General features: G+C 43.9%; 1 protein-coding gene across 1 annotated transcript in view; it reads right to left on the bottom strand.

Annotated features, from left to right (window-relative positions):
* EIF3E (eukaryotic translation initiation factor 3 subunit E) overlaps window positions 1–26,638 on the bottom strand; it is a 121,688-nt gene that overhangs the window by 41,388 nt on the left and 53,662 nt on the right. The window contains exons 6-7 of the mRNA XM_082259909.1: window positions 10,689–10,814; window positions 9,774–9,898 (exon numbers count right to left, since the gene is read on the bottom strand). Coding sequence (XP_082116035.1) covers window positions 9,774–9,898; window positions 10,689–10,814 — 251 coding nt within the window. The remainder of the gene's footprint in view (window positions 1–9,773; window positions 9,899–10,688; window positions 10,815–26,638) is intronic.

The raw sequence follows: 26,638 nt of genomic DNA on the forward strand, positions 1-26,638 counted from the left end.
AACTGGATTGCTTATAGAGAAGGCTCCGAACTTTGATGTGCAGCTGTAATTCCTGGGCAGCACGCGCTCCATGCAAGTATTGCTCCTAGTCAGGTAGAAAAATGCCATAAACTGGAGTAGCCATGTTACACTAAAATGGAAACAAGGAATCTCCAAACACCGCCAGGAGATTGGAATCATAGAAAATCCCACACTAAAGATGAAGTTTAATATAAAAAAAAAAAAAAAAAAAAAAAAAACATTTCCTAAAACCTCCTTCCCAAACACGATATAATAAAATTAGGGTAATGAGGATGATGTCATCGCAGTTCTTGAGTTCTTCAGAATCCTCAGCTGTGTGGGAGAAGCCAGAACACAGTCCACATGTCACTGCAGCCTCCAGCCACCCCCATTCAGTGAGCTGGCTCTTAGGCGTGTTCATGCTAGATAGGTGCACCCTGATGGGCAGGCTTATCTGCAGCGCACAAGTTTTGTCAGGGAAGCATGAGCGTCCTTGACTTGGTCCCTAAGAAACCTGCGTGGGGAATGTCCCAGATGTTCACGTGCACAGTCTGCAGATACACAGCCAATAAACCTCTAATTAAAGCAAGATGTATATATGTAGAAGAGGTCACATACAGGAGCAGACAGAAATAAAACATTGCGCAATATGATCATTCCATTATGACCATCATGATTCCTGTATATAAAAGACACAACATCGCTACGAACACAGATTGCCGGGAGCGAGCAAGGCGCGGACAGTTCCGCGGCCGGGAGCGTGCAAGGCGCGCACAGTTCCGCGGCTGGCAGCGAGGAGGGCATATTTCAGTAGTCTAATTACATTACAATGTTATCAGAGGACTACAGGGCCATGCCCCTCCAGGTTATTGTTAATAGGAGAGAGATGAGGTTATATTACTCTTTCTGATGTCCCGATAAAAAATGGAATGTGTGATCATCCTGTGATTGGATGTATGTTAATGACAGGTGAAAATAAGAGAAATTCATAGGAAAAAAAAAAAAAAAAAGAAAAAAAGTAAAACATCTAATAACTGTTATGTTGCAATCAATTACATTTTCAAAGGAGTTCCGATACCCTTCATTAGAGCAGTCAGGGCCAGAGGAGCACACAGAGAGAAGGCTATACCAATACTAATAATGAGAATGACTAGCTGGAATATCTGTAGCAGTGTGCTGGGATCAGACATGCTAACACCGGTCATTTGTAAGCTTATCTCTGTATACAGTATGAATGGACCAATAAGCAGGCTCATAGATGTACAAAAGGTGTAAGAAACTCCAAGACATCCAGTAAAAGCTGAAACTATGTGGCAGAGGACCTTGCTGGCATTGCAGTCTCTTGTGACATTCAATTGTGTAATTTTGCATTTAGACCAGAAACCAGATAAGTTAAAATATTTATTATGGACATGTACTCCAGCTTAGGAATCAGCATATGCAGAATCATAGAAGCAGCACTTACTGTGCCCCCAGTAAGCATCTCAAAGCTAAAATTTCCTTTAGACAAAGTTGTACATTTTACAGTGAGGAAAATTTAAGTTGTTTTCCTAACCTGCCTGCAAGTAGAAATACACTTGAAATCCCCCAAGGCAAATAGGAGGAGTATCGCCGCACATTACCCTCATTGTCAGCATTACAGCTTAAGTATACAATTAAACTAGATAGGCTAACACAAGTACAAAACCCAACCTCACTCACCCATGGCAAGCAGAAGGGGATGGTATAGCTCGGACACAAGGTAAAGGCTACACTTAAACAGAGCACCTCAGGCTCGGAGTCTCCAAGCATTCACAGGAAGATGTAAGAAATATGTGGCGGTATCTCACGTCACCTGCTCTTGAATAACTGAGCACTTTCACCCCCTTTCTGCCCAGGCCAATTTTCAGCGCTGTCACACTTTAAATGAATTGCGCTGTCATGCAATGCTGTACCTAAACAACATTTGTATAATTTTTTTGAGACAAAGCTTTCTTTTGGTGGTATTTAATAATCTCTGTTTTTTTAAATTTTTTTGCTAAACAAAGCCTTAAAAAAAGATTTGGGGAAAATTTTTTTTTTCGTATGTTACAAAATTTCGTAAATACGTGATTTTTCTTCTTCACCGATGTGCGCTGATGAGGCTGCACCGACAAGCACTAATAGGCTGCACTGATGTGGCACCAATTTGCAGGCACAGATGATGGGGCTGCCGCTTACTGGCTCTTCTCTATTCATGCCCCGTCAGTGCGAGTAAAGGAATGCCAATAACCGGCACTTCCTATTTACACTGTGATGAGCTGTGATTGGTCACAGCTGATCATGTGGTAAAGAGCCTACGGCACGTTCTTTACCACGAACAGAGATGTGGTGTGTCTGGGCCATAGACAACACCACCGATCGCTGTGGGGAGCGCACAAGCAGCTTGTTCTAAAGGATGTCATATGACGTCCAGTCAGAACAATGGAACCTTTCGCCCAGCCGTCATTCTGCTATAGGCCGGACGGGAAGGTGTTAAAGAAACAATAACCCCTTCACACTGACGTAATGCAAATATGCACCCTTCTGCTTCACAGGGTTCACCGGCATAACTCCGGTACAGTTATTTTTTTTTTTTTAGAGTCTGACAGTCGGCTTTCTTGTAATAACCAATAATCAGCCGCTCAGATATTATCCTGCCACGGCTCGCCCAGGCTCTCCTGTCCCACTGGGATGACCCGAGCAACCAGCCGACACATCCGCTGGCTGGCCGCAAACCCCAACAAGGCCAGAATCAGCTTTGATCGGGTTTTGGATCTAGAAACCCGGAAGCGATGTCATGACATCACTTCCAGTTTACTGGAGCCTTAAAATAACCAAAAGGAAAAACTTTTTTTTTTTGGATAGAGTGGAGAGAACACCTGTCAGTTTTTATTGTGGTCTGTGCTCTTATTAGGGAGAGTCACCCTCTCTATTTCTCCTGTATACCATTGTCATTGAAAGTAAAAGAAAATCCCAAATTTTGGGTTGTCCCCAGAACAGTAAAAGAGGGGAATCTAATGTGGACACTAGGTCTGTTGACGTGGGGGTCCCCAAGGATTTCGGCTCACTTCCTGTTTGCCTATAGTTTTACTTTAAAGGCACCAAAAAATTGGGCTCTCTTTAGTTCTGTTTTGATTCACAAAAGTGTATTTTTTCCCAAAAACTTGTGTTTGAACGACCGCTGCCCGTGTGACATAAAATTTTGCAATGACCGCCATTTTATTCTCTAGGGCAGGGATTTCCAAACTACAGCCCTGCAGTTGATCAGGAACTACAATTCCCATCATGCCTAGTCATGTATGTGAATGTCAGAGTTTTACAATGCCTCATGCAATGTGTAGTTCTGCAACAGCTGCAGGGCCATAGTTTAGGAATCCCTGCTCCAGGGTGTCTGCTAAAAAAATATGTATAATGTTTGGGGGTTCTAAGTAATTTTCTAGCAAAAAAAAAAAAAAAAAAAATCAATTTTAACATGTAAGCAAAAAAAGTGTATATAAAAAAAAAAATGGGATTTTTAACTTACAGTAAAATCCATTTCTCTGATGTCCATTGACGAACACAGCTCCTTATCTTCTTGACTGGTGGGACGTCCCAAAGCAGTATCAAACATGACGGGTGGGAACAGCAAGAAAAAATTCCCAAGGCTAAACCGTAGCCAACTAGGTAACGTGGAGCTCAACCATAAACAACTGGAGCTCACCTGGAAAAAAAAAAAAAAACAATACACCCTAAAAGAGGACCAGGTCCTCTAAACAGCAGCTAGCAAAACCCTGTGGTCAAAAGAAGCATCCGCAGATGCCAACACATCCACACTATAAAACTTGGTTAAAGTGTGAAGTAGAGTGCGCCTTAACAGGAAAAGGAGGAACCTGACTCTTAAGTTAATAGGCCGGAATCACTGTCTGTCTGATCCATCTGGAAATGGTTGCAGCAGAAGCAGCCAATACTTTGAGCTCCATCCTTAAGTTCCTAAAAGACTCAGTAGCTGCCAGGTACACCCTGATTGCCCAAACCACATCCAGGGAATGCAAGGCAATCTCCTTAGGATGTTTGGCCTGGGACATAGGGAAGGCAACACAATGTCTTCCTTCAAATGTAAATCAGACGACCTTCGGAAGGAACGAAGGACAGGGACGAAAAACCATCAGGTAAGGCGGACAAGACAACGCCGCCAGCTCCGACATCCTGAGCGCAGAAGTAATAGCCACCAAAAAAGGCCACCTTCTGGGACAACATAAGCAGGGGAACCTCTCGAAGACATTTGAAAGGAGATTTCTGAAAAACTGACAGCATCAAATTGAGGACCCACGGTGGCAATGGAGATCGGACTGGAGGAACCAAGTGTCAAACTCCCTGTATAAAAAAGGTACACACCAAGGAATGTGTGACCAATGGGCATTGAAAGAAAACTGCTAAGGCTGAGACTTGGCCCTTGATGGTACTGAAGGCCAGGCGCGGCTCAAATAGTATTCGGTTTTCTTTGGTTGCTTCCTGGTTTCTGGCCTAGGTCAAAATTATGTCATCCATGCCAGGAGTCTTCACGGGTATTTTTTTTTTTTTCTTTCAGGTGGAGCACACCCTGCATGCCTGAGCTAAGGATTCCAGTGAGTAAATGATGCATGATTCATCTGCCCTTACTCGAAATGGCCACAGCTACACATGCTTGGGGGTGTTATTCAAAGTGCGAGTTCTCAACACAATAAAACATGGAGGCATGGATGTATGAGGGAGTTGCTGCAAATAATAAAAATGAATAGCATATTCATTTTGTTGTTTCGCTCAGATAGTTTAGTTCCACTTGAAATTTAGGTTACAGAATAAGTGCTCTCCCACAGATCACAGTTCTGACCCTTCCATGGCTGTAATTAATCCAGTCCTGCTTCAGCAGCCACCTAGCACATACTGGATGCTTCACATGTCCAACCCTCTTGCATCTGAGCCCCCATTATTCTCCAAGAAACCAGAAAGTGTCTGGACCCACCCAAAACTGAGGAATCGGCTTTAAGTTGTCTATTAAATGTACTGCTATAATGCTTGTTTGAATTAAAATGGGAAACCTCATGTCCAGTGACAAACAATAGTAAGGAACAAGATAATCCTCTCTATAAAAAACATGTGCACACTGCGGGACAGTTGCAAAAATTAAATCCAATAGCCACGCATGTGGCCAACGAGTCAAACAAGATGTGAGACTGTTACGATGAAAGTACAACTACCCACGTATCGGCATCGAACGTTCTTTATAATCAGTTGCTGTTAATCAAAGCTCTATCCATGGCCTGCAGGCAAAAGGATATAAGGAACATTTGTTAGCATTTAGAGGACCAGAAAAAGCCTACTGAGTTGTGAAACAGCAGATGCTCTTTATTTCAGCTTTCAGATACTTGAGTTTACAGTTATTCACCTAAACCGGACAAGCTCCTAACATTCCTCACTGGCCGAGATACAGAGCTTTAGGAAAACTATGGCTCAGCCATTTCAAGCTTCTGTTCGCTTTTTTTAAGGACATAAAAATAACTAAGATTTGAAGCGGCAAAAAAATATTTTCCAGCAGGTTTCTTTAGTAGCTGGCAGAGTATGACAGGGCTTGTAGGTCTCCTTGTCTTCTGATTGGAAGGAAGACTACTAAGTTCCTGACACTATCAACGGGCCACACAACATGATTATTATGTTACAGAAAGCTGCCAGACTGTAAACGTGGTCACAGGATATAGGCAAAGTACAAGATACGGTCAGAGACTGCATATATGTTACAGGATATGGTCATTGATCATGGATGACCATAGGATATGCTAGAGCAATGCTTAAAGCGGACATGAATACCCCAAAAGTGGACGTTCTGCTTTTCCTCCTCCACCTTTCTCCTCTCTCATATTTGGAATGTGGATTCATTACCTGGCGACAGGTACTTGCTCACGCTTCCGTGCAATCAATATGGCGATCTGAGTGGAGGTTCGGTCCCCCCTCCTTCCCCCACAACCTCTTAGGACACGTCACAGGTCCCATGAGACCGCAGGACCATTCACGAGGCGCAGGGCAGCTTGCACATGTCTGAAGCCGCAAGGAGTCACAGCCGGCTGCCCACAGTTTAAATGCCAGCAGTTGGACCTAAAAACCAGCAAAAAGCTGGGTAGGGTGGGGACATTGCTGGATCCTGGGAGAAGTGTGTTAGGTCAGAAGCTACAGTATTTTTATCTGGCTTTTATATTTTTTGTTAACATGATTAAAGCGGAGTTCCACCCTGGAATTTTTTTTTTTTTTTTTTTAAATACCCCCAGGACAGTCAGGGCTAGTGCATTCCACAATGGCTAGCCCCTGATCTGTCCCGGGTTGCACTTACCTGTTAGGACAAATACTTACCTTGAAAACGTCTTGTCCAGCGCTGCCATCTCAGATGTGGGCAGCTTGAAGCCAGCGAGATCCTCTTCGGGGTCCTCTTCCGCCTTCTTCGGTCCCACGATGCCCTGCGCCGGCCGGTGCAGGCGCAATGATTCCTGGGAGCTATGACGTTCAGCTCCCAGGAATCATTGCAGAGCCAGGAAGTGACGACGGGCCGCGGCCGAGGAAGGAGGAAGTAAGGTAAGTATATTTTCTTTGCTACGAAGTATGTAAAAAAATAAAAAAAAATGCGATTATCCATTTCTTTTTCAGGTTGACCCGGAGCGAGAAGATGGAGGCAAGTATGAAATTAGGGCAGAACTCCACTTTAAGATCCTCTTGAAAGCGAAGATCCACCCAAAAGGGGAAGCTCCGCTTGTTTGCCTCCCCCCTCCGCTGACACTTTTGGCACCTTTCGGGGGGGGGGGGGGGGGGGGGTGTACCCACTCCCACTGCCGGCTGACTCAGCCCCTCCTTCGCCCCGTCAGGCCATTTACGCAGCACAGCAGGGAACTGGCTGTGAAGCCGCAAGGCTTCCTTGCTGGTTTCCCTTAGCCGAGTTGATGGCGGCAGCACTCAGGAGCCAATTGAAAAATCAGATCAGGTGAAGAACGCTGCTGGATTCGTGGACAGGTCCTAAGTATTTGTAGCAGATTTTGAATTTTTTCTGAAGGAGCCTGGAGCTCCGCTTTAACAAGACTAGAGGCAAATTACATAAAATTTGTAAAGATCACTGTACTTACAGCTTTCATACAAAATCAATAACAGGCTGACAGACGCAATGGATATCTGGATCCTCTACAGGCATTTACATCAGTACTAGAGATGCACCGATATATAATCAATCAAAAATTGGTTTTTAGCATTCTACAGATAGGAGAAAAAGGTGCCGATAATAGAACAGATAACACACCCCATTAAGTGTCGATTTTACCACAATTTACTGTGCTTATGGATTGCTTTTCATAGATCATGTGACTCAAAAACTGCATCAAAAACATAACTGGTGCATTATTGATGCGTTTTCATTGCATTTCAAGGGGAAGGTTTTTTTTTACCCAACTTGTTTTAGTGAAAGTACGTCACGGCGGGTGATGCAGAGGAGGCTTGTTCTGCCTTAGGACTAGCACCACTTAGTCAAGAAAGCTGGGCAGTGACAATTTTCAGAGCCGGATGGAATCTTTAGCTGTCTCAGGTCACAGCTGTCCTGAGGGACTTCATATAAGGAAAGATTCCTTATAAGATGAAAACAGGTCCCTTGCAGTTTTTATTGTGCTGGCATGAATCCAGAATAAAAGACAGAAATAACTACAACATCCGAGATTTTTTTTACCGCCACCTACATTTCGGAGCCAAGTTCTATTCACTATAGTAGGAATGTAACTTGGCTGTAACCAGAATTAACTGAGCACTGACCAAAATGTCCAAACCATTAGGAACAAAAAAATTACTAATTACACACTTCTGCATACCTGTCTCTTTACACATACTGTAGGCATCCAACACTCAGAACCATACGAGTCCATGAGACTCAAAAAAGTGCTCCCTGCAAACTTCATTTAGTTGACATGATTAAAAATTAAAGGCAGACCTGCACTGGAAGAAAACAAACTTAGAAGAAAAAGGCCTGAACAAAGTGTTGCTTTCAAGGGAGCAAGTAGGATATTACCAGAAAAGTTAAGCTAAGTCAGATACAAATAACAGCATGTAATATAAATAACCTAAGGCAATGAACATTACTAGGAGGATTCCTGTACAGTTGTGGGATGAAGTTGGCCATACACACAAATTGTGAGACATGGGTGACCAGTTGGCACCATTTAACTTAATGTGGAATTTTACCCATATCTTATTAAAAAAAAAAAAATGTTCTTTAGCAGAGAATTTCACATTAATAATTGTGCTACCAAAATATCACTATCCGAGAATTCTGGGCGCGTGGTCGCAGACCCAGCAGGGTGACCTACGTCTGTGGTGGCCGAATCAGATTCAGGATCTGATGAGGCAGGGGGTGCTTTTTGCTAGCCTATCGCACAAAAACCACCTAAACCCAGGACACAAAGGACTCCAGGACCGCGGTCAGTGCATCGATGGATGGTTGGGACCCGGAGGGCCCCGCAGCCTCAGACAGGGTGTCAGGTAGGGAGATGTGTTACAAAGACTCCCCACGTGACCAGGAAGACCCCGCAAAAAGTGTAACACACTGCAAAGGGACAACCCCCATCGCACTGGCAGCACCACCTGGTCGCCAGGCACACCAAGCGATCTTCAGCAGAGGGAGAGAACCCCACCAGACTCAACACTTAGCAGAAACAGGTATCTGCAGCCACCAGGATAATCTGCAATCTACGTGCTGCAATCAGAGTGAAAAGATCCAGGAGTCAGCACCAGGGGATGAGGAGGGGCTCCCACCGCCATAATCGCCACCCACAGGGTTCCACTGTCATGGCCACCGCTATTTTCAATGGCAAACCACCGCAAAATGGACTACACACACATGGCTGCCGGGCATAGGAATACACAGGCTACAGCAAAATGGTGGCAACGCTCGTCACCACAAGGCTCCCAGGGACCCAGGAGGGATCCCTAGGCCTCAAAGACAAACTCAGGCAGGACAGGGGGCCCTGGCAGGAGCCCCCACTAGGTACAACCCCCAACCCCCCCCCCCCCCAGCACAGCAGATCATCTGGTTCTTGGCGGCGCTCCCTATCGCCAGCAAAGCGCCCTGCCCCCACCCTAAAAGGTGGACCAGACCACCCACACAGCCCCAGCATTAGTGGAGGGGGGTAGGATGGGGGACAGATGAAAAGTGGGGTACCTGATGGGAAGGAGGGGAACCCTGGGGTCTGACCATCCCAAGGAGAAGCCCATGTCCCCCCCCCAAAAGCCTCCAGGGGGAGAGGGGGGCAGCTACGCATGATACCAGGAACCAGGTGGGCACCCCTCGTCCAGTGTCGCCTAGCACGGAGCTGAGGTCTGCCCTCGCTCGCTGGTCAGACTGGGGTGACCACTGGATCTAAATTATCCAGCCCGTTGCCCAGTACGGCAGTTGATTGTAGATCTCACAGGAAAAAAAACAGGAGAAAAAAATTCTATCGAGAAAAAAAAAATTGCTAGGACCAGAGATCCCAGTAAAGAACTAGGTCCTTACTCCTGACTAGGAAGAAAAAAAAAAAAAAAAAAAAAAACTGAGTACCTATAGCAGAGAGAGGGAGTATACTCCCTGGGACTGTCCATAGGTATAGCCAGATTATTTTTCTGCCTAGTGTCCTACTTCTGTAGGGGGCAGTATAACCCAATGATTATGAAGATCAGGAGAAATGTCTTCAGCCCTAGACCTATGAGTGCATTTCTAAAATAAATCTCTGCTCTAACCATTCACAGGTCACACTTACTGAGGCTGGTAAAGGAACAGGTCAATGATGTTGTCTCTTCCCTTGGGATGGTTGAAGAACACAAAGAGAGACCAGTGAATGAGCCAGGTCCTGTGCTGCAAAGACTGAAGTGGAGAGCTGACAGACTGCGGAAAAAAAAAAATATATATACATGAGTTCTCTAAAAAAACAAAAGTAAAACAATGACATTACTATAAGAACAAACTGTTCTTTCAAATCCACTCATGTCACAAACCACATGCATTTCCCATACAAACAGCATGATTTAACAGTAAGACAACTCTACCCAAGTAGGAAAAGGTGACAGTATCTGCAGATGACTGCAAGCCAATACGCATACTGAGCCACAACACACCTTGCTGTCTCCCGCTGTAGAATCCCAGCCTGTCTAAGCTGTGGTGTTAGCATTCAGACAGGGGGGTGATGCCATAGGCACCCCACACAACAGTATTCACGCCTGGCGACTCTCACATTGGGAAGAACACATGCGAGGGCTCTGGCAGTGCAGAACAGAGGGGCAGCATGGGACCATGGCACACCAAGTACAACTGCTTTGCAGGGAGAACAAACAAACAGATGGCTGTTCCCTGTACACAGAGTTCTCTGTTTTTGTATATGTGGGTGATTGGCTGAAATCAGTTGCTAAATTCGCACTGTGTCCAATCACAGCAAGGGCCAGCAAGAGCTACCCGAACTAGGAAGAAAGGCCGCAATATACAGTAACATCACCCGGCCTGGAGCTGCTGCCCCCTCGCAGTACAACTACTGTGGGAGGGCATCAAGCAGTTAAATGACAAAGAATTCCTTGGGAATATTTTTATTTCCAAATCCTCTGGAAATTTGGGCATAAAGAAAAAAAAAAGAAATCCTTTAGAGTTTGTGGCAACAAGAAAACAAGTCAGAAGCAGCTCTTACATTGTTATCTATTGTTTCTTTCAGTCGTGTGAGATCTTCCATAGCGGCATCCCAATTCTGCATCAAAATTTCTGAAGCCAATTTTCCCCAGAGAGAACTGAGAGCATTTCTGTCTGTTGAAGGAACCTGTTTCAAAACAAAAGAGGTATATTAAAAATCATTGTTATAACCATTATGAGATTGCATAACTGGCACTACGATTTACCAGTCAGAGTATAATAATAATAAAAAAAAAAAAAAAACACACAATTCTACAAAACTACCTATATATTATGACAAGGACACAAACAACTGCCAGCAGTGTACAACGCACCTCAACTCTTAAAATGGAAAGTAAGTTACCGTAGACTGCAGCTTCCAGCTCTTCAGCCTAGGCACCAGTGATATCTATTGTTTAAAAAAATGAAAAAAAAATATACCAGACCCGCCCACCAATAAACCAACTTTCTTAGATGTAAATGGTTTTTTTCGTTGTGGGAGGTGCAATGCGTGCAAGAAAACAAAGAAAAATCCAAGGAAAACCACCACCTTCCAATCTAATGTTACCGGTCAGCAATTCAATATCAAAAAATTCATTTCATGTAGATCCACCCACGTTACATACCTGATAACTTGTCCTTGTGGCCTCCAGTATATTGGAAGGACCACAAGACAATTATCGGTGCGTATTAACGAACACGTTAAAAACGTGAGGAAGGGATTTCCAAAACATAGCCTCTCCAATCATTTCCGCTTGTACCACAATAAGGATCCTTCAAAAATGACTTTTTGTGGTATTGATAGAGTAATAAACCATTGGAGAGGAGGAAACATGACTCAAAAAATATCCATTAATGAAACCCAATGGATATATAAAATGAATACATTGCAACCTTTAGGTATGAACATTGAGATAGATTTGAATTGCTTTATATCCAACTTTTAATAATTTTAATCTTTAATTTTTTAAAATTTTTAAATTTTAATCTTTTTAACCAAAAATAAAATTAAAATTAATTTTAACTTGTCTCTAATATTAACAAAATTGAGGTAGTATATGAAAATTTATGATATAAACTCAATTAATTTGCAAAATGTTGTTTAATTTATTTAGTACTGAAATGGTTAATGAATTCACTAGGTTATGCATTTGTATCAATACCGCTATTGATGGAATTTCAATAATGTAACGTGAGGCATTCCACCACAAACCCAGTAAGCACAGTTGCGGTCCAAGGTTTTAAACTAAGCAATTTTGCTTTGGGTATATATTAAAAAGAAATAAATTGCGGCGTCATTGCTGCAATATTATGATATCATCCTTTTTGTTCTAAGCAGGCTCCCTTAATGATTCTGATCCGAGTCATGCGGGCGGGGTTACAAATTAAGGAGTTTCTGATTGGATGCCAAGCGGTGTATTCTCAATAAATATGAGAAGTAAACATACGGTCACATGATCCCCTGATGACGTCAGGTCGTACTGACGAAACGTACGTCGGGAAGGGAAACGTGAGACCGTAGCCATTTCCGGGTTAGAGGAGCGCTGTGCGATCGGCAGTGCTCACAACCCTCGCTGGATGTTTTTATGAGAAAGGCGATTGTTTTATGGTGATTCGAGTAAGTGCAATACTTTTTAAATAAAGCGATATGTTTAGATGTACTGCACCATGAGAGTCTCCTTTTTGTCCCACCCATGTTTGCCACCTGATCCGAGCTACACTATAAGGGCTTGATGCTGGATTACCCACTGTGTAACAGAGGAGCTGAGGATCGTGTGTACTGAGTGGAGATATTGCCTATGTGACCCCCTATAATTAAGGGGTCATATATTTCCGGTAAGGAGTACCTTACTAGATCACTGGGTGAAGTGTGGAGGTGAAGGTTAATCTGCACTAACATCAAGTCTCTGCTAATTTGTGTGACACCAAAGAGATGCTGCATATGGACTGTTTGCACTTTACAATATTGAGCACAGATTGATTGATTTTTTAGATTGTCACCTATCATGTATTTTTAATTTTTGAATTAAGGTTTAAATATCTGCACAAGCACTTTATGTTTGAGCGCGACACTACCCATTTTTTTAAACAATTGTTCAGCACCTTGCTTTTTTTGTTGCCGCTCACTACAAGGAAGCAATTCCTGTAAATAATTAATATTTATTAATTATTAATATCTATATTCACATATAATTTTATGTTTATATTTATTGATTATATATTTACATATTTATACATATATACACGGTTGAACCACTTGCGCGGTTTTTGGTTTGCACCAAACCCCCCTTTTTTTCTGACCAGTGATATCTAGCCATGCACTATGCAGCAGAGCGTTTTCATGAAATCTGGAATCTGCAGGTTTTCTAAGAGGCTGCAGGAAGGCCGTGTGTGACATCAACAGCGGCTAGACTGAAGTGGTGGAAGCTGTAATCCACAGTAAGGTACCCTTACTATTTACTGCTTATTTAAGAATTTTTTGAAGCACTGATTTTTTTACATGACGTCAAATAGACCAAATGTGCAGAGGAGAGAACATACTTTGAGGCCTCCGAGGTCTGGGTTCTGAGCATCATCAAGAACTAGCATGTGTTTAGGCAAGAATCAGAAAGTTACCATTTGCATATGCTTGAGCCCTCGTGGGACATCTGGCTCTACTTTATACACAGATAAGAACATATGTCGCCAGCACAACATGGATCTGCAGTCAATAGTTCAAGAGTTTATTTAAAGTGATCACATCACAAATTGCAGGTGTACCATTCTGAGGCCACGCAGGACCTCGTTGTCATGAATGTGACTATCATCATAATGGATCCAAGGTGTGCAGGAAGGTTCCCATCCATGCAGATACCAGTTAACCTGCTGGTGGACACTAAGGGTAGATTCATTTGTGCATTGTGGGAATCCATAAACTGGGCAAAAACAAAAAATAAAAATCCAAAAATAAGCAGCCCTTTTGCAGACGTGCCATTATTAATGGCACCAGCATACATCTTGCTAACCTGCACATCAAAACGCATGCGTTCTGGTGTGGTGCAATTTCTCCCAAACGGTTATGCTTTTTTTATTTCGTACATTTTCAAGTGTAGGGCTGTCCACTAAAATGAATGGCTGCCCTAAACGCAAATTGCAGAGATATGCAAAATTGCATATCTGTCGCACCTGCATAAGTGTTAATGGAGCCTAATACACCCTCTCACTTCAGGTCTCATCAAAAAATGTGTGTGATGAGAATATTCACAGCGGCTTTATGAAATGGGCAGCGATGGTAAATGGATAGAAAAGGTATTCTGAGCGGTTCTAGAGTTTAGGACTGACCCAAACACAGGAATTCCTACATTCGGGGCATACATCTCTGAAAGCATAAGGCCCTAAACACAAGTACTGCTTGTATGCATCTATGTACAGCCACTGCATATTTCACCTCATCATTGATTTTGTTGGGCTACATGCTGCACCTTACCTTCTTTGCACACAAAAATGTTGGGTTTTTACGCTGTATTGGCAAATCCCTTTGTGTGCATGAGCCCTAATAAACCACCGCTTTTAGAGCTTGTGTAGACCTTGGCTAAAATGGATTTTATATACATTCATTCTTGTGTAGACTTTGGCTAACATGCATCATCCTGTGTAGCAGTCACAAGAAAAAAAAAATAATAAAATTTGGTGGTCCCTAGGGGCTCTGCCGCAAATCAACATTGGAGGATATATTCCGCCCAATGTTATTTCCAATGTGCACTGACAGTCAATACTGCTCACATTGATTCCCAATGCTCCTTCTGTATTTCTGGCTCCTGTGAACTCAGAGGGAGGTGCTGGGAGTAGTGCAGTGAGCAGGAGGGGGAAGGACCAATCAATAGAAGCGCTGATTACAGACTGTGGGAGGGAGCACAGAGCTCGAGCACATGGCTGGATAAGTAGGTGTGATCCAATGATGAGTCTGTAAGGCGACAGTGTGATGCAAAGTATTTGTGTGTGGGTGTGCATGGGTGTGGGCTGGGTATTGCGTTGTAAAAGGCATGTAAAAAAACAAATGTTAGCAGTCCGCAGGATTTAAAATAGTGAGTTTAGAGGTCTGTTAGGAGTGAAAGGTTGGCGACCAGTAATTCAGTAGATGTGTAGGCCAGGGGAAATGAGGATCACCAGAGATTTTGCTCCTCCTACGTTGGCATAAATACCTAGACAAAATCTCTGATAAAATATTACTACACTAACAGAGCTGACAAATGGCTCGCTCAGGTCAGTAAATGGAAGGTCTCTTTTTTAAATAAAATTTAAAATTACTTTTACACCCAGAATATAAGCAACACAGAGAATTGCTCACATGAATTCAATTCCAAAAATCGCCCAGAAACCATTGCTATATTCCCACCATTTCCTTGTGAAATTGAAGCTTGTATCCAGAAAATCAACAGGAGTGCCCACCACCCACTCTGCGGAATCTTGAGAACGGGTCTAGTTATTTTATCTAGTGCAGTTCATGTCTTCTGAAAGCAGAGGTAAGGCTGGGGCCATAAAGCTGTAATTTATACAACACTGAACTACACTAGGTCATTCAGAGTGTCAAATTCTAATCTCAGAGAAGGCATACAATGGGCCTTTCATAGCTTCTCTTTCTCCAGCCATCATTTTAAATGAATCTTCACCCAACAAACAAGTCCCGCAGCACATTGCAGCAAGAGCCCCACTACCTGATAGACACCGAAACCCCAAGAGAAATCACTTCTCTATATGGCAGCATTTCAATACATGGAGGAGAACCATACAATACTGAAAATATATAACCTTTATTTAAAAGGGAACCTCTCACTAAAGTTAGAGGAGCTCAAGACACCTTTAATTTTTTTTTTTTTAAAGTCAGCAAGTACAAGTACTGTAGCTGCTGACCTTTAACATAAGGACACTTATTCTCACTGTTCTCACCCAAGCTGATTTTTCAATCGGCTTTGGGTACAACTAAGAAAAACCGTAAGGGAACAGCAGGCTTCCCACTGTGCATGCACGTGCCGCACTGTGCTTTGTCAATTTTCCAGCAGTCTTCTGGGACTTGTGACGTGTCCTGATGTAAAAGGGAGGGGGGGGGGGGGAGCGGGACTTCCCCTTTTGGATGAAGTTCCGCTTTAACACTTAAAATTAATCAACTGGGCATGAATACCCAAACCCTAACCCAAACCACTTTCAGTTAGGCCCCATTCACACTTGCATGACAAGTTGCACCGCATGTTTTCCTATCAATACCGTTCCTATCTGTGCAGTTTTCGTAGCGACTTTAAAGTAGTTCCTGCACTAATTAGGTCCAAATTTCATGCATTATGAGGGCATTAAACTTCAATATAAAGAACACATCTGAATGATATACCTGCAACTTCGTAAAGCACACAATCACATGGTCAAAGCTAAAAGTTGTATCAAGTCACACTGTAAAGTCCCAATGGGAATCGCAGAATTTTGAAGTCCCACAAGTGTGAACGGAATCTTAAAGTCTAACTTTAAATAAAAAGAAAAAATAGCACAAGGGACATGGATTTACTATTAATCCAATGTGTCCCTTGTGCTGCTGGCTCCTGGTTTCCTTGCTATCTCAATCCTTCAACTTCCCATACTCCTTTCGCTGTAATCTTTTCATGCGGACAGGGTGTATAGAACAGAGGCAGCAGGTACAGAGACTCCTCAATTGTAAATGCAAAAAAATATATTACACAACCCAATTTTTTTTTCTAAATATAAAAGATGTTACGCCGAGTATATAGATATTTAACATGTTGGATATTAATTTGCGCACGCACACGGAATGGCGACAAGCTACAATACTTAAAAATCTCCATAAACTGATGCTTACAACACAGGTTACCAGTTTAGAGTTACAATGGAGGTCTAGAGCTAAAATAATTGCTCTTGCTATATCACTCGTGTGTGGTGCCAATACCATTTACATATGCATGCGTGAGTGACCTACATATGCATTCCCCTCTTTGCGCAAGCACGGAGGGGGGGGGGGGGTTGGGGGACGCAGGTGCTTGAAAACAAAACATCACTTGTGATAGCAATAAAGCATGACATGTTCTCTTCATGGAGACATCTGGGGTCAGCCGCCAGATCTCTCCTCTACCCTTAAAAGCATGAGAACAAAAAAAAAAAAAAAATTAATCTTCGACAGATGATCAGAGACAATCTGATCTCCTGTCACCTCTAAGGTCAATGACCGCAACAGCCAGATCAGGGCCTGGGCTCCTCAGTGTGGCAGAATATAAGCTATGGGCACTGGTGTACTGCAGGAGGGGGGACCACCCCCTTCCCCCTCACTGCTTGTAAAAGTATTCCAGCAGCTAATCAGCAGCTAATCAGCCGCTCAGATGACTTTTATAGGGTTGGGATCACTAGGTGAACATTTTGATCCTGGGGACAGCTGCAGCCATAATCCCAGTACAACCACTTGAACACAATCACGTATATGTATGTGAATTGGCGGCAGGCGATTAACCTCCTGCAGCAGAAAATTACGGCAGCGGGGTTAGAAAGTGGGGGGGTTGGTCAGAGAATGAAGACTACAAAGAATCCAGCAGCAAGCTTGTGCTGATTTTTTTTTTTTTTTTTATGGTGTCTTAACCTAGGCTTTAAACAGAAAATGAGCTCTCCAGTCCACGCCAAGATGGCTTCTGACCACCAGAAGCATTATACACTATATATTATATAATAAATAATGTATAACACACACACACATATATATATATATATATATATATATATATATATATATATATATATATATATATACACACACATACACACACACATACACACATACACACATACATATATAGAGTAGAGAGGCAACCCGGGGTCACTGTGTGGACAGGAGTTCTGCCCAGGAGGACTCCACCCTACAGACTTGGTCTGTGTATGGGAGTTAGGAGGGCTCCCACCATCTGAGAGAAAGGCTGCAGGTTGCAGTTTGAGTGTACATCATGTCTGCAGGAGGCAGATGTAGTCTGCGATAGGATCAGTTTCTTGCTGTTCTAAGCAAGCTTCAAGGGAGCTAGACCGAAGGGTACTTATATTGGTCTGAAGCAGCTGTGTAACAAGTGAGTAACCAGGAAAGCTGAACTAACAAGTTTAATACGGCAATGGTGCGAATACCAAGTTAAATTAAAAAAAAATAAATAAATAGAAATAAAACTACACTTAAAGGGTCACCAAACCACATCATAAATAACTATCAATAAAATGGTGTATTGCATGCTGTTCATACAGTCACGAAAAGATCTCTTTACCCTGTATTCTGGGGGGGAAAAAAAAAACCTCGTTGATCCTGTTCTCCATCTTCTGTCCATGTCCCCAATACAGTTGGGAATTTTGCAGGGCAGTGTTCACAGCTCTACACATGCTCAGTATTCAGGGTTTTTTTTTTTTCATGCTGAGCATTTCCTCCCCATCACATCTGAGCAGCCCATTTGACTATAGTCACACATGTGAGTGTATACACAGTGCTAAGTGACAGCCCACTCCCTCCCTCCTCATCCACTAACCAGTTAAAAACAATGAGGATGGGATATTACATATAGATTAATGGAGGCTTCACCTCCCTTGTATTCCAAAAAGGGGATAGAGGGGCGCAACACTGCCTGTGACTGGCAGAAATCTTCTCACACACTTAATGCCAAAAAATAATAAAGATTTGATTTCACATATATATTTGTATGGCAAATTAAAAAACAGTTTGATATTTATTTTTACTCTGTATTTTAAAGGCTGTTTAGTTTGAACATGTGACCACCAGCAGAGGACTAGAAGCTCCTCCTGCTTAGGTTTACCGGCAGACAGGCTGGGAGAGATCTGGGTCATGTGACAGCTGTATATCCATTAGGGAAAAAGTACTTTTTTTTATTTAAATATTTAGTGTCATCATTCACATACAGAAAAAGGAGGAACAATGTAAATTTAACAGTGTATGTTTAGTATCACTTTAGTGTATTAATGATTAAGTAACTGCATTATTTGTGCCTTTTATAACGCCTCAGAGTTCCGCTCTAAATACTAATATGTCAAGGACTGCAGCTTCACAGTAACGTGCTATAATTTCATACCATGCAACACCCTGAAATCATACAATATAGCATCTGCATTTAATGTATTTTATTTCTAAAATCCCCCCCCCCCCTCACAATTTTAGCAAGAGGTCTGCGGCAGCCGTTATGTAGCCCAGCCCGTGGCAGTCATGTAAACAGTGCATACTCTAAAGACATATTGTGGTGACAAACCATTATTCCAATACAATGAGAAACAGATTACAATGCTTGAGGTCACGGAAGTCTTTTCCTCGCACTAAATGAAACTGACGGATTCGGTTTTCTGCATATACTGCACCGTAACATCCGTATTCTATACAATTCAAAACCACTTCAACATGTGGCTCACAGTCCTTGTCCTGTGCCATTGATTATATTGTTATTTTTTTGGCTGCTGGTACATCCTGTCATCACCAGCCCGATTCTACAGTACATGAGACCGCCCATTTTCTGAGTGCAGGTTATTACGCTATACAACCTGTTAGCATCCGTGTTGCATGTTGGGTGGGAGATAATTAGCAATTTTTCAAAAATGTAATTTTGAATCCTGTTACTTCCCGCTGAATCATACTGTGCAATATTTGAACAGGGCATTAATCTGATTTTATGGTTTATTGGTGCTTTGACTACCTGGCTTTCCAGCTGTGAGCTTTGCCGCAGAAATAACTAAAATGTGCTTTTTTTTTTTTTTTTTTTTTAAAAAAAACAGTTTACACTTTACAGCCACAACTGTTCATAAACAGACGATTTTAGAAAAAGAGGACTAAAACCATCGTCACTCTCAAACCAGCAGTTTATGAGGTCTCTATGCACAATTTTGCTATCTTTTTTTTTTTTTTTTTGGTAGGCAGGAGGTTCATGCGAGCTCACTTGGCCAGAATCCATGTCATTACAGTTGGCTCTGCATACTAACCTTTCAAGCAAGGATATGCTAGAATAGTTTCAATATCTGGATTTTACAGGGGTTACCTTAAGTTTCCATTTGCTGGGGAATGGCACATTCAGTCACTGGCCAGCAACAATAAATTTACTGTGCAGAGCCCCGAACAAGACATTAAATCTTCATTCTCAAAATTCACTCCCAGCATTAACAAATGATATGAATAAGCAGCTCTTTTCAGGCCTTGTAATGAAACCACGGGCCTGGTTTTATTAACCTCATTTAAGCTGTTTACATTTCCCAAGTAAATGACTCTGCCTCTCTTAAATCCGTAGTAATATTCCAGAGAAGGCTGATGGAAGGCTCTGATAAGCGGAGGTTGGGCCGCTACGGAACATTACTGCCCATTACCTTCAATTTGCCAGTCTGCTTTTCAACATTTGAATTTTGTGCTGTAGATATAGATTACAATCGCTGATGTGGTCCACCTGGGCTGCAGGAATTAAACCTCATCCTGAATACGTCCAGGAATAACAAATGTTCACTGCATTGCAAAATACAGCTTCATCCACTGTAGAAAAATGAGGAAAGCAGCCGCCTGGTAAAGCATCGTGCTCCGGTAAAAAAAGTATGAAATTCTAAAGCCTACTGGCAAAAAAAATAAAAAAAAACACACGTTTTTCATAGTTATAAAATTTTGCACGCAGGTAAATTTTTCTCCTTCACTGATATGCGCTAATGAGGCGGCACTGGTGGGCAATGATGATCAGAAATCTCAGTGCCCCGATTATTAGTGTAGATGTCTCTTTCACATAAGCGGGTTATCGGCTCTCTTCTCCTCTCCTCATGCTGTCAGCAGGAGGAAAGGAATGCGGATAACCGGTTTAGGTTTACATTGCGATCAGCTGTTATTTGACACAGCTGATCATCACGTAGTAAAGGGTCATTGTGATTAGCCCTTTACCCCAAATCTGTGCCCGAAGGACACAGTGATCACAGGGCTTGCCGCGGGGGGATTGCGTGGGCACCGCTATCACGGCAGGTTGTCCATGGACGTCCTCCCAGTAAAGTAAGCCCACACTGTAGCAGTCTTTCTGCTATGCCGTGGGTGGGAACAGGTTAAATTCCAACTCTGGTGAACCCTTCCCGCCGCGTGTACACATATGCGGCCTCACAAAAGCGGATCTCCTTCCATGAGCCAAAGCTGGTTTGAACTGTATGGGAGTCTGAGGAGGCACAATATGTGTATATTGTTTTTAATCACACCTTGTTATAATAAAAATGTGTATTTTTTATAATTCCCAGAAATGTTGGTAATGTTGTAGAGTCATTTCTTTGGGGGGGGGGGGGGGTTCAGAGAAAGTCCTTTTTTTCCCCCCTCATCCTATACATGCTTTTGCTTTCTACATATTTTTTTTTTATGTAGTGCCCCCATTGCTAAATATTTCGGCACTTCCATTAGTGCCATGAGGTTGCATATTTGCGTACATGGGTTTATGCTGGGAGCAGGATGTCCCATACGAACGACTGAGAATCAGGAAGTCCAGGACACAATCAGCTGATCATTGTTAGAGCTGCCCATTGGCTCGCAAAAGGGATTAATCACTGTGTAGACTGCCCCTGTGCTTTTTTTCTCTCCTGAATAGAGAAAAAGATGCAATACAGTGCCTTGCGAAAGTATTCCGCCCCCTTGAACTTTGCGACCTTTTGCCACATGTCAGGCTTCAAACAACAAGTGGGACACAATCATGAAGTGGAACGAAATTTATTGGATATTTCAAACTTTAATAAAAAAAACTGAAAAATTGGGCATGCAAAATTATTCAGCCCCCTTAAGTTAATACTTTGTAGTGCCACCTTTTGCTGCGATTACAGCTGTAAGTCACTTGGGTAATGTCTCTATCAGTTTTGCACATCGAGAGACTGAAATTTTTGCCCATTGCTCATTGAAAAACAGCTCGAGCTCAGTGAGGTTGGATGGAGAGCGTTTGTGAACAGCAGTTTTCAGTTCTTTCCACAGATTCTCGATTGGTTTCAGGTCTGGACTTTGACTTGGCCATTCTAACACCTGGATATGTTTATTTTTAAGAACCATTCCATTGTAGATTTTGCTTTAGGTTTTGGATCATTGTCTTGTTGGAAGACAAATCTCCATCCCAGTCTCAGGTCTTTTGCAGACTCTAACAGGTTTTCTTCCAGAATGGCCCTGTATTTGGCTCCATCCATCTTCCCATCAATTTTAACCATCTTCCCTGTCCCTGCTGAAGAAAAGCAGGCCCAAACCATGATGCTGCCACCACCATGTTTGACAGTGGGGATGGTGTGTTCAGGGTGATGAGCTGTGTTGCTTTTACGCCAAACATAACGTTTTGCATTGTTGCCAAAAAGTTTGATTTTGGTTTCATCTGACCAGAGCACCTTCTTCCACATGTTTGGTGTGTCTCTCAGGTGGCTTGTGGCAAACTTTAAACGACACTTTTTATGGATCTCTTTAAGAAATGGCTTTCTTCTTGCCACTCTTCTATAAAGGCCAGATTTGTGCAGTATACGACTGATTGTTGTCCTATGGACAGAGTCTCCCACCTCAGCTGTAGATCTCTGCAGTTCATCCAGAGTGATCATGGGCCTCTTGGCTGCATCTCTGATCAGTCTTCTCCTTGTATGAGCTGAAAGTTGAGGGACTTCGTAAATTTGCAGTGGTCTGATACTCCTTCCATTTCAATATTATAACTTGCACAGTGCTCCTTGGGATGTTTAAAGCTTGGGAAATCTTTTTGTATCCAAATCCGGCTTTAAACTTCTCCACAACTGTATCTCGGACCTGCCTGGTGTGTTCCTTGTTCTTCATGATGCTCTCTGCGCTTTAAACGGACCTCTGAGACCATCACAGTGCAGGTGCATTTATAAGGAGACTTGATCACACACAGGTGGATTCTATTTATCATCATTAGTCATTTAGGTCAACATTGGATCATTCAGAGATCCTCACTGAACTTCTGGAGAGAGTTTGCTGCACTGGAAGTAAAGGGGCTGAATAATTTTGCACGCCCAATTTTTCCGTTTTTTATTTGTTAAAGAGCCGGAAGTGGGAGGAGCAAGCAGCAGCGAGCAGCCGGAGGAGAGTGTGTGTAGAGGAGAGCGTGGAGGAGAGCCGGGTGACACGTGCGGGGGAGCCGCACTAGGTCACCAGAAGCCGGCGCGAGTGCAGGGGACAGGGGACAGAGAGACCGGAACAGAGAGCGGGACCAGGACGTGAAGGACCGTGAAGGACCGGGACTGGAAGCCGCGGCCGTAGACGGCGGAGCGGCGGCTGCGGCGGTGAACGGACACCACACAGTATTGAGGAGGGAGGTTCACGGAAGCAGGGGGGGAGGAGGAGCAGCGGCGACTGGTGAGTATCTCCCTGCAGCTGTGTGACGTGCTTTGGGGACCTGTGACTGACGGACTGACAGACCATCCTGTGACTGACTGACCATAGGGATCTGTGACTGACTGACCATAGGGATCTGTGACTGACTGACCTTGCTTGCGACCGTCAACGACTGACAAGACTGTTCTGCGACTGACAAGACTGTTCTGCGACTGACAAGACTGTTCTGCGACTGACAAGACTGTTCTGCGACTGACAAGACTGTTCTGCGACTGACAAGACTGTTCTGCGACTGACAAGACTGTTCTGCGACTGACAAGACTGTTCTGCGACTGACAAGACTGTTCTGCGACTGACAAGACTGTTCTGCGACTGACAAGACTGTTCTGCGACTGACAAGACTGTTCTGCGACTGACAAGACTGTTCTGCGACTGACAAGACTGTTCTGCGACTGACAAGACTGTTCTGCGACTGACAAGACTGTTCTGCGACTGACAAGACTGTTCTGCGACTGACAAGACTGTTCTGCGACTGACAAGACTGTTCTGCGACTGACAAGACTGTTCTGCGACTGACAAGACTGTTCTGCGACTGACAAGACTGTTCTGCGACTGACAAGACTGTTCTGCGACTGACAAGACTGTTCTGCGACTGACAAGACTGTTCTGCGACTGACAAGACTGTTCTGCGACTGACAAGACTGTTCTGCGACTGACAAGACTGTTCTGCGACTGACAAGACTGTTCTGCGACTGACAAGACTGTTCTGCGACTGACAAGACTGTTCTGCGACTGACAAGACTGTTCTGCGACTGACAAGACTGTTCTGCGACTGACAAGACTGTTCTGCGACTGACAAGACTGTTCTGCGACTGACAAGACTGTTCTGCGACCGACAAGACTGTTCTGCGACCGACAAGACTGTTCTGCGACCGACCGACGGCGCTCTTGACTGATCGACCGTGAGTATTTTAGAGACTGGTGAGTATCTTAGCGACTAGTGAGCATTTTGCGACTGGTTAGCATCTTGCGAGGGTTAGCATCTTGCGACTGGTGAGTATATTTGCAACTGGTGTGTATCGGGTGAGTATCTTGCGACTGGTGAGTATCCTTGCGACTGGTGAGTATCCTTGCGACTGGTGAGTATCCTTGCGACTGGTGAGTATCCTTGCGACTGGTGAGTATCCTTGCGACTGGTGAGTATCCTTGCGACTGGTGAGTATCCTTGCGACTGGTGAGTATCTTTGCGACTGGTGAGTATCTTGTGTCTGTTGGATCTTTGCGACTGGTGAGTATCGTTGCGGTTAGTGAGTATCGTTGCGACTGGTGAGTATCGTTGCGACTGGTGAGTATCTTTGCGTCTGTTGGATCTTTGCGACTGGTGAGTATCTTTGCGTCTGTTGGATCTTTGCGACTGGTGAGTATCTTGCGTCTGTGGATCTTTGCGACTGGTGAGTATCTTAGCGACTGGTTAGTATATTAGCGACTGGTGAGTACCCCAGGTTTAGTACCAGGGAAGTTAGAGGTAGGGTAGGTAAGGAAGAGCAGGTCGTTAACATTATCCCCATAGAGTAGAGGGTAATAATGTCCGACAGGATTGCGGATGCCACTCAGTGCACTTTTTGCTGCATGTATGCGTTCCTTGATGAACCATTCGAGGGCGAATACTGCTGTGCAAGATGTGAGCAACTTGTTGCTCTGGTAGACCAGATCCTGGACCTACAGAACACAGTGGCAACACTGCGTGGCATCAACAACCTGGAAAGGAGCTTGGACATTACCTATCAGGCGCTGGTAGGGGCCAGCATAGAGGAGGGAGGAACAGAGGAGACGCAAGAAGCAGAGGTACGCAGCTGGGTGACTGTTAGGAAGGGTAGAGGGAGGAGAGCCAGGGAGGCCAATCCTGAGTTGGTACACCCTAACAAATCTGTCGAGTTGCAGGTTGAGGGGGATATCAGCTCAGGGGTGGCAGAGCTGGAGCATGCACCCTCCCCCAGCTGCCAGGGGAGGGACGGCTCCAGGAAGAAGGGGGGCCGTAACTCAGGAAAGGTTAGAAAGGTTGTGGTAGTTGGGGACTCAATTATCAAGAGGACAGAGAGGGAAATCTGTAAAAAAGATCTCGTGAACCGAACAGTTTGCTGTTTACCGGGCGCCCGAGTTCGGCACATCGCAGATCTGGCAGACAGATTGTTGTGCGGGGCTGGGGATGACCCAGCGGTCATGGTGCATGTGGGCACTAATGACAAAGTTAAAGGTAGGTGGAGGATCCTTAAGAACGATTTCAGGGACTTAGGTAATAGATTGAGGAAAAGGACCTCCAAGGTGGTTTTCTCTGAAATACTGCCGGTACCTCGAGCCACACAGGAGAGGCAGAAGGAGATTAGGGAACTTAACAAGTGGCTGAGGAATTGGTGTAGGAAGGAGGGGTTTGGGTTCCTGGAGAACTGGGCTGACTTCTCAGTCGGCTACCGGCTCTTTAGTAAGGATGGGCTGCACCTTAATGGGGACGGTACAGCTCTTTTGGGGAGAAAGATGGCCACCAAGTTGGAGGGGCTTTTAAACTAGGAGACGGGGGGGAGGGCTCAGAAGTAGAGTCAGTCAGGAGGAAGCAGAGGACTGAAGGCAGCTGTAGTGTCAGCAGCGACAGTAGGTCCACAAGGTCAATTGGCGGGTCTGTGCGGGAGAACCTCAGACCAAACAGGAATAAACATAACCGCCAATTGCGCTTAACTTCCTTAAAACTAAGAGGGGTATATGCTAATGCCAGGAGCCTAGCTAATAAGATGGATGAGTTGGAAATGTTAGTACATGAGGAGGACATAGACCTTGTGGGAATAACAGAGACTTGGTTCGACCCCTCACATGACTGGCTGGCCAATATCCAAGGGTATTCGGTGTACCGGAAGGACAGGGTAGGAAAAAGAGGGGGAGGGGTATGTCTCTATGTCAAGAACAATATAAAGGTGACAGAAAGGAGTGACATTACGGATGGGATGAGCATGGATTTAGAATCTGTGTGGGTTGAACTCCATAGGGAAGGAGAAAAGGGGAAAGTAATTGTGGGGGTTTGCTATAGGCCACCTAACCAAGGGGAGGAGGTAGAGCTGGAATTTTTAGCACTAATGGGTAAAGTGGCAAAATTGGGATCAGTCATCGTATTGGGGGACTTCAATTACCCCGACATTGACTGGGAAGAGGGGACTGCACACTCACAGAAGGCCCGCCTATTCACGGAAACCTTACTGGATAATTACATGTCACAGTTGGTGGATTCCCCCACCAGAGAAAACGCAGTCCTGGATCTATTGCTCACTAATGACCCAGACATAATCTCGGAGGTAGGAGTCCAGGACAACCTGGGCTCTAGCGATCACAGGATGATCACATTTAGTGTAAATAACAACATAACAAGACAAGTGGGGAACATAAGAACCCTAAACTTCAGAAGGGCAAACTTTCCAAAATTGTACTCAATGATGGAAAAGGTAAACTGGGACCAAACCCTGGGATCCCTGACCACAGAGGAAAAATGGGAATGCTTTAGGAACATATTAGGCAAAGGCATCTTGCAGTGCATTCCTATGGGAAATAAATTTAGAAGAGACAAAGCCAAACCTGGCTGGCTAAACTGTAGCGTCATAAAACTTATTAGG

The sequence above is a fragment of the Pelophylax lessonae genome (genome assembly GCF_965119305.1).
Source record: "Pelophylax lessonae genome assembly, chromosome: 5".
NCBI classification, from domain to species: Eukaryota; Metazoa; Chordata; class Amphibia; order Anura; family Ranidae; genus Pelophylax; species Pelophylax lessonae.